This window comes from Acomys minous (assembly GCF_964271855.1).
Source record: "Acomys minous genome assembly, chromosome: 10".
In the NCBI taxonomy this organism is placed as follows: domain Eukaryota; kingdom Metazoa; phylum Chordata; class Mammalia; order Rodentia; family Muridae; genus Acomys; species Acomys minous.
Window position 1 is genome coordinate 17,286,433 of NC_140491.1, and position 9,349 is coordinate 17,295,781.

The window sequence follows — 9,349 nt, forward strand, 5'->3', positions numbered from 1 at the left end:
ATCACGTGAGCACCCACACCTAACACAAAGCCCCTAATTCTTTGCCCACATAGCAGGTCATGTTGGGTAGTTGGAACATCAGTTCTTCCATGTTTTAGTTACCAGTTCCTTTTCCCCATCTCTAAGGTAGAGATAATAATCCATCCTACAAAATTGCCTAAGACTGGCAGAGATAGTTTGTAATATGTGTAGCATGGCAAGCCAGTCTTCAGTAAATGAGCGGTGAGGTGCCCAGGGTGCAGTTTGCCACATGGTCTCAGAGCGGCAGGTTGACACTCATGTATGATCTTGGTCTTACACGTACCAAGATAAAAGACTTTACATTCTCACCGCTTAAGTTCGTTCAACTCGGTTGAATTCATTTAGCAGCTACATTGATCACATCATTGTTTTATGTGTTTAGCAGGAACATTAACTTTCTAAAAGGGAGACATGGAAATTTTGTCCATGATTGTGAACATGTTTGCTCAAAATTATGTTTGTATGATATGGAAACAGCACTTGCTACAATTTCTCAAGTACAGTAGAGTGCTGTTGTGCCATGGGACAGTGAATGAAAGTGGTTTCCTTCTCATTGTTGGTCTTCAGTGGTTTTTGTAACTCATAAGCTTGCTTGTAGAGGAATGTTAATTCAGAACATGGCTGTTCTGGCAAGAGATCACATCCAAAGGCCTTCTAGGTCTTTGTGATCTGGCTGGAATACAAACACAGCGTTAATCCAGGAGACAGAGGCAAGTCTGGAGTTCAAGGCCAGCCTAGTATAGAGCAAGTATCAGTTAGAGAAAAGCTTAGGCGCAGATGTGGTGGTACAAGCCTTTAATCCCAAACAATGAAGATAAAGTTAGTTTGTAGAGGAAAGCACCCATGTTTGAAAGTGATGCTTAACTGAGTGGCAGAAAAAGAAAGTGAGGAATCAGACAAGATTTGACAGAATAGGATGTACCCAGTTACGCTGAGAAGAGAGAGGAAAGGGAAGCTAAGGCGCAGAGAGAGAGAGAGAGAGAGGAGACAGTTTTACTGGGAGAATTTTACAGAGAAAGGTTGAATGAGAGAACTAGAAACAGGTGAAGTTGGAACAAGCCAGAGAATGAGAAGGAGCCAGAAGATTAGAAAAGATTGCTGGAGTTAGTTTGAGGCCAAGTAGAGCAATTCAGAGGCCGAGAGAAAAGCCAGATTGAATAAGTTAGCTGAGAGAGGAGTTTGAGCCAGAACAGCTGAGTTGAACCAGCCAGCTATGCGCTCAGAAAGAACACGAAAGGGTGAGCTTATTCAGCAGTAAGTCTCACAGGCTGAGACATTCTAGGCCTGTGTTAAATTGGACTGAGGCGAGGAGCTTCTAGGACCAGGCCTAGGTTAGCAGACTGGCAGTAATCCTCCAGACAACAACTGAAACAGGCAAATGAAAGGTCTTTTTACACTTGTTTTTTTTTTTCCTCCTAGCTATGACACTTAAGACACTAGATGGACACCATGACAAAGCTGTCACTCAGCTTGGCTCAATGCTTTTTACCAGACAGGTGTCTGGAGCTAGGTGAGTAGATGAGTTTGTTTGCTTTCACTGTCACCGCTAGGACACTGTATGTGTCTCTGTCTCTCTCTTAGCCAGCAGGGACATACATAGCTTGTGTCACCTGTTTTGTTTTCATCCTGTGGTTTTTCTAATGGATTTGCAGGACTTCTGTAATCTTAGGCCTTCCAAGCTCCACTTCCTAAACTCTAAGGGCTTGAAATGAAGGTGCTGTTTGTGAGCGGATCCACCAAGCACAAGCCCAGTCATGCAAAAGAGTGTCTCTAAGACAGCGAGGCTGCCGCTTGGCCTCGGTCCCTCCTGGGCTTGGTCCTTGGCTTTCTGCTGATTCCAGTTTCTTGGCTTTGCCTTCTTCAGCCCTTCTTGTCCTTTGCTGTCCTGTATAGTGATTTGGTGAGATAAATTATTCTTTTGTCTGACTCTTTTACTCCACCCCGTACCACATAATGACTTTCAAGTTTTATTACAATAAAAGTGCTTGTGTTGGCTTTTCTTAAAACAAGGACTTCTCATCAGTAGTCCTGAGAATTCTCTGTAGCCCAAGAACAATAAGTAACGAGCCTGTGAGGCTGTTAGTGCCCCACCTCTGGACTCTGACCAAAAGACAGGAAGACAGGAGTCTCGTTTAGGATCTCTCTGGATGGATTGTTGTTGCTCCTGCTGCTGCAGTGTCAGGGATCAAACCTAGGGCCCGAGGCAGTATGGGAAGCACCTAACCATGGACACATTCCCAGTTCTTTATTTTCAGACAGGCTCTCACTAAGTTGTCCAGGCTGCACTTGAGCTTATTATATAGAACTTGGAAGCTTCCTGTCTCAGCCTCCCCCATAGGCCCAGCTTCTGTGTACAGTTTCGTCTAATTCTTTCTTCAATGATCTTCAGTACTGGCACATTATGATAGTAAAATGTGCCATTTTTACTACCAATTTCAAGTGGAAATGTTGCTAAGGAAATAACTGTTTTCCAATTGTTCTAGTTAGATTTCTGGTGCTGTGATCAAAACACTCTGACTGAAAGCAAATCGGGAAGGGAAGCCTTTCTTTACCTTATACCCCAGGTCGTATTCCATCAGTAAGGGGTCAGGGTAGCTATTCAAGCAGGAACTGAAGTCGAAACCATTGAGGAAAAATGCTTACTGGCTACTTGACTCACTTAGGTTCAGTCTAGTACTACCTGCCTAGAGATGGTAGAGCTGCCCACAGTGGGCTGGGCCCACCTATATGAGTTAGTGATCGTGATAATATTCTGAAGATAAGCCCAGAGGCCAGTGTCATCGACGGTTCCATCTTCCAGTTGACTTTAGGTTGTGAAGGTTGATAATAAAAACAAATCCAAACACTAAACTAGGAGAGTTATGCCATTCTTGACCAAGTTTTACCTTAGAAGCATACTTTCTGCTCACATCAAAATAATCTTATTTTTCATTGAAGAAAAACAGTATATGTTGCTCTAAATGCTTTTCATTATATACATCTATATAAAAACCGTCTTAGTGTTCTATGGTTGGAAGAGACACCATGGCCATGGCAACTCTTACAAGGAAAGCATTTAACTCGGGCTTGCTTATAGTTTCAGAGCTTTAGTCCATTCTCACTGCAGAGGAGAGCATGGCAACAGGCAGGCAGACATGATGCTGGAGAACTAGCCCTGAGTTCAGCATGGGGATCTGCAGGCAGCAGCAAGGGGGAGGAGCCACTGGGCCTGGCTTGTGCTTCTGAAACCTCAAAAGCACACCTACTGCAGCAAGACCACGCCGCCTCATCTTTCAGTGTAGTGCCACTCTGATGACTAAGCTTTTAAAGCTATGAGCCTATGGGGGCTATTCTTATTCAACCACCACGCTTGCAGAGGATAAAAGGCCTGTGTCAAAGGACGTGGTTCTTGTTTGTGCTTTGATTGGATCTGCCTCAAGCTAGTGTCAAAGGCAACTTGTGAGCTAGCCAACGTGGGAGCTGGTAATGGACCCTCTGGGGCCTCTACAAGAACAACTCAGCCACTGAGCCATCCCTTTGGGCATGTTTTGTTTTGTTTTTAGCCAGTGTCTTGATGTGTAGCCGAGCTGGCCTTGGGAACCTCCTGCCTCTTTTCCAGTGCTGACCACAGCTGGCTAAATGACAGCTTCTTTAAAATATATATATGACTCTTAGATCAATTCAGCTTTTACCTTGAGAATCTGTCTGTATGCCAAATAGTCTCTCTCTCTCTCTCTCTCCTTCCCTCCCTCCCTCCCTCCCTCTTCTTCTCCCTCTCACTCTCCCTCTCTTTCTTTTTTCCAAGACAGTTTCTCTATGTAGTAGCACTGGCTGTCCTGGAACTTGCTTTGTAGACTAAGTTGAAACCTGGAACTCACAGAGATCTGCTTGGATCTGTCTCCCTAGTGCTAGGATTATAGGTGTGCCACCACCACGCCCAGCCTTTACTTGGCTTCATAAAAAGTGAATGATTAGAAATCTGCTTGTGTCTAAGGATGCCATGGAAGTCAGCCTTAAATAATGCGTATGCTATTGGTGGCAGTTGCCGTCTGCTGGCAACAACCCACGGAAGCAGTTATGTAGTTACTAGAACCCACTGTGAGCCCTTTCATCGCACAGTGCGGGTGGCATGACTGAAATGTTCATTTGTTGGTGGTGAGGTGACAATAAACCAAAACATTTTGGCTTACAGTTAAAGTCAGATTCTAGATTTGGCACAAAACTAAGTCTCTTATTATTTCTTTGAAGACAATGCGAAACTGAGCTTCTTGCTCTCTATGATAGAAGCCGAGTAATTGCTTATCACTAGGCAGGACTTGCAATTGGGTTTTAAAATTTCATTTTAAGCTGACAGTTTGTTTGCACAGGCCACAATTTATACCTCTTTCTCAGCTTCTTAATTGGTGGCTGTATGGCTTCGTGAGACAGGTGTCTTGTTTCTGGGTGGCATCTATTAACATCACCAGATATGTCGGATTGATGAATCTTTTCCTTTCAGGGCTGTGCCTCCTGGGTCTGTGCAGACTGTGAGTGGCCACACTTTCCGCGGCTTCATGACCCACACAGATAATTACCCCTGTGCTTACCTCAATGCCGCGGCAGCCATTGGGATAAAGATGCAGGATGTGGACCTGTTCATAAAGAGGCTTGACAAGTGCTTAAACACAGTGAGAAAAGAGAGAAACAAAGCAAGGGGCGTGGCTGCAGTTGACAAGGACAACAAAGTTGAAGACGTGGACATTGAGGAAATGGCTTTAAAACTAGATGACGTACTTGGTGACGTGGATCAACACCCTTCTTTGTGACACAGGTTTCTTTTTGCTACAGTTCATTCAAGCAGTTTAAATGATATATATTGAGAATTTTATAAAGAATGTTCTGTCAAGGAAGTGACTGCTCTGAGGATAGCCATTGGTGATTGGTTTTTTATCCTCAGAATGCCTCAGTCCTATGATTCTGCACAGGTTATAACATGCAGCTGCAGTGATCGTTTTTCTGATTGTTATATTCGTGAAGCAACACAATTCAGATGATTCTTACTAATATAAATTGTGAAGTTACATGTACTTCTCACTGAAATACAAAGTGCTGCTTCTTAGCTCTTCTCCAGCATTCAAGGGTTTTTGTGTCTGATCACACAGAATTGAGAAAGATCTGTTTCTAACGCTACTAAATATTACATGTTTGTTTAGCTGTCTCTGTGCCTATAGAAGCTTAAGAGCAATTGTTCGCAACTGCACTGGCTTGGTTGTATATAAGGGACATGGATGCTAATGACACTAAGTGGTGAAAGCTGACAGGTCTGCTCCATATCTTATCTTCTTCCCAAAATGTCAGTAGTGATGCTGCTTAAGGAAGTGAGCTCTTCAGTAAAGAGGAGTTGCCACATTGCTTTATACAGCAGCTTGGTCGTGTGCTGCCTGAAGACATTGCTGTTTGCAGTGGGCTCACTGGAGATGAGACACAGCGCCTAGCACCATGATGGGTGTCTTGGTTTGTTTAAGTATGTGCTGTGCTGTCCACATATCTATAAAATCAGCTAATTATACATTTTAGACCATATCTTGGTGACATATGACTGGAAAAAAAATAGATCTGTGTGTTACCAAGTCTACTTCATAGAGACTTTTTAACAACCATAGTCACTAGTTCTAAACAAGTTGTTATAAATTGCTTTATGCAGTACCTTCTCATTTTTCCATTTGGGCAGCTGAAAACTTTATTCTACATACTGCCTTGGCTTTAAGCAGTTTTTGTGTACTGACTAGTTCACTCAGGTGTTGTGCACAGCCACCATCAGGAGTAGTTAATATGCCTGGTTTTGAACATATTCTTGCTAAGGAGGTCCAAATGATATAGGGCTGCAAACCAGTGTATTTGCTTTCTACACACACACACACACACACACACACACACACACACACACACGCAGGCACGCACGAATGACTCAGAAATTCTAGGCCAAGTAGCTCTGCAGTGATTTATATATATAAACCACTGCTATATATAAATATATATACAAACAAACAAACACCCCAGACTTGGGGATTAGTGAGACCTCTTGCAAACCCCACCATGCCAAAGCTGTGTTTCTCAGAGCTGCTCTGTGGAGTGTCATTCCACCCAAGATACTCATAGGGAAAAGTGTCCGTGGAGAAATAATTTGGGGAAATGCCTTTGTAAATTTGTTCATGGAGTATTAAATACTGCAAGAGGATTCCTTTAGTAGAGATTGTCCTGCTTTTCCGACGAGGAGCCTGTCGTCTGAAGTGAAACACTGGCTGTCTTCTCCTAGGGCATACTCCCCACACAGTGGCCAGATGTGCTATCTCTGTTCCCTGAAGTGGCGGCCAACAATTGAAAAAAGCAGCAGGGAGAAACAGTGATGGCATCCGTCACTGTGTTGGTTTGGCACTGAGCTGTATGTGAAAAGGAAGGGGTGGTCTTCCTTGTGCATGGTCTTAGTGGGCCTGTACAGGCAAGCTCAACCAGATGCTGTTTGAATGTGTAAGATGCGCAGCACAAGCCACCGATACACATGTGAGTCAGGCTGAGTGGAGAGAAAGGACTCACTTGCAGCCGTCTAGGTGATTCCTAGCTGTAGCCTACCAGACGCTGAAGGGCTCTTAGTTAGCCACAGTAACATGGAAGTAAATTTCGGATTGTAAAAGTCTGCTCTTTTCTGTGTGGGTTTGGGACTGCTCCTGTAGACAAGAAGAAGCCATAGAGGCCCCATCTCCGAGGAGCCCACAGGGTCAGATGATGCTGCCGGTGGAAATGCTGGCAGTGCAGCTTCCTATGCATCAGGCCAAAATGATTTTCTAGAACAAGTGATCTATATTGTGTGATCATCATTTTGCTTAAGAAAGGCCAGAGTCCAGAGACGGGAGATGCTTCCTCATCTGCCGAGTATCAGCAGTTCCTGGGCTTGAGCTGCTGAATAGATAATAATTCTAATTGAAGATAAACTACATGAACCCACACGTAAATGATAGATGTAGCATGACATTTTATTCCTGGCGCATAAAATCCACCGCAATGTTGCTTATTAACCCTTTCTTTTTTCAGCAGTTTGAAATTCCAGCTCTGTTCCTCCTAGCTCCAAGCTTGACCCTACAGTCAAAGAACTCAGTTTTTAAAAAAGGATAAGACAGTTCTTTGTCGTCAGGCTTACTTTCTCCCCAACCCTGCATAACTGCCTAATTCTCTCACGTTCACATATCCGTGTTAAACTGTTCCTAACTCTACGTTGTGAAGCACCTGCATTGTTTGGGATGCTTCATGGTTTGCCTCTGTCGTCCTCAGCCTGTGGCAGTGAGGCCCAGCTCCCCTTATTAACAAGGCCATAAGGCAGAACTTCGGAGATTGGTTTTTAAAGTTGTTGCCCTGGAGTAGTCTGCCTAGAAAAGAAAACTGAATCAAGGAATATTTGGTCGATAATGCATCGTACTCCCACTGCAGGGAGCGATGTTTTCAATTGAGTCTTAATTTGAGGCCAGGTCTCTGCTGATGTATTCTACTGTCAGGGAAAGATGAGACAGCAGCCTTGTAATCCAGTGCTAACTCTGAATCTTCCTGTTGGCATATGGTAATAGCTGAATTAAGTTATCCAGGATGAGTTATACAATACAGTTCTGTTCTACCAATAGGCCATTGACATACAAATGGTGAGTTTAAACATGGTTTAAATTAATTTTTTCCTGAAATCTTGACCCAGCACCCAATTATCCACTGATTCTCCTTTAACCTCAGGACAGGAAGAACTGTCACTGAGGCCCTATCTATAGAATATGCCAAAGTCTTCCATAGGTGTTAGTGGACCTTATGCAAATGTACTTGTGTTTTAAACTGGTCATGATAATATTGAATAGGTGACCTCATCCTAGCAAGTTCAGTTTTCAGTCTTTTCACTGAAGTGGGTGACCCAAAATTGAAAACAACAGCAGTGAAAAGCAATGATGGATCTCATATTGCTTTCAGAAGAAAATTTGAAATACACACACATATGGTACATATAAAAACTGGATTTGCTTTGTCTCACAGTCTAAGATGCATTAATTTCTGCCAAGTAATTATATATACCAAAATTGGTTAACTTTAGAAGTTTTATAGCCTCTGAATAATTTGAGAAGAGCCGATTGGCCACGCTAGTAACAGAAGTGCTTGTGTGTGTGTGTGTGTGTGTGCTTGGGGGCATGCCTGGGTGTGTCAGGGGACCATCAGACAGTTACCAGGTGCCTCCTGTCTGTCTGTTGGTCCTGCTCTCTGGCCAGCCTGAGTCTGCAGGTCTCACCTACAGCCTCCTTTATGCCTTACGTTGTACTTTTATTTGGGCTTCATGGTCTGTGTAACATAAGACAGTGATTTTACAGCTAAGTAATATTAACTTACCAGATAGTAGTCTACAGTTCAAGCTAAGGCCTTGGACAAAGCCAGATGTGTTTATATCATCTTTAAAAAAAAAAAAAATTCAAAGGTGCCAACAGTAGCCTTCAGGAAAAGGTGAAGGAATGCGCTAAGTTTAACTGTATAACTGAGCAGGGATTTGATCGACCTGCTGACTTGTATGTTACCAAAAGGGAGAAACACTTCTGGAAATATTTTTGGTATAGATTGTTTAAAAATAAAAACAAATTGTATAATTTATTACATGAACTAAATTTTTAATAAATCACCGACAGTACTTTATATTGTTCCATTGAATCATTACTACAGATAAAATATGAAAGTGCAAATAACCTGCAGCAAATATTTTGCACTCTTTTATTTTCATCAGCTTGCCCAGAAGTCAGCAAGAAAAGTCTGGCTTGGCATGAAACTCATGTGTCATGGTTATTGACTGTAGACGGTTGATACTTAAGAGTATTTAAAATGTAACACTCAAGGGCCACCCAGCCTTACATACCAAGTGACCAACATGATGGAAAGAGAGAATTGACTTCCGCAAATTGTCCTCTGGCCACATGCGTGCACACACACCATTATGCAGTACACACACAAAATAAATTTTTAATTTTATTTTAATAAATTTAATTTTAATAAAATAAATAAAAAAATTTCTAACCTGTCATTTATGTGAAAGTAGATTCCTGTCAACTTCACATGTTAGTGTTGACCTTTGCTTTTAAAGTTAGGCACTTTCCATTCATTGGGAATCTGAGTCTCCTTGGATACTTCCTGTGAACTCATGATATAATGTTTTCAAACCTTGATCTCATCAGATGTATAATGGAGACTACCCTAAGCACTGAGTGGATAATAAATGCAAATAATATTCACAAATGTTTTAGGATCCTCTAACTAGACAAGACTCTTAGTGGAGGGAGGAGAACACCAACCCACCACAAAA

At 42.5% G+C, this 9,349-nt stretch overlaps 1 protein-coding gene across 2 annotated transcripts in view; it reads left to right on the forward strand.

Moving 5' to 3' along the window:
* SEPSECS (Sep (O-phosphoserine) tRNA:Sec (selenocysteine) tRNA synthase) overlaps nucleotides 1-8,688 on the forward strand; it is a 31,647-nt gene extending 22,959 nt beyond the window's left edge. For both annotated transcript variants that reach the window (XM_084799534.1, XM_084799533.1), the window contains exons 10-11: nucleotides 1,441-1,531; nucleotides 4,499-8,688. In XM_084799534.1, coding sequence (XP_084655660.1) covers nucleotides 1,441-1,531; nucleotides 4,499-4,805 — 398 coding nt within the window. In that variant the 3' untranslated portion in view covers nucleotides 4,806-8,688. The remainder of the gene's footprint in view (nucleotides 1-1,440; nucleotides 1,532-4,498) is intronic.
* The last annotated feature ends 661 nt before the right edge of the window (nucleotides 8,689-9,349 follow it).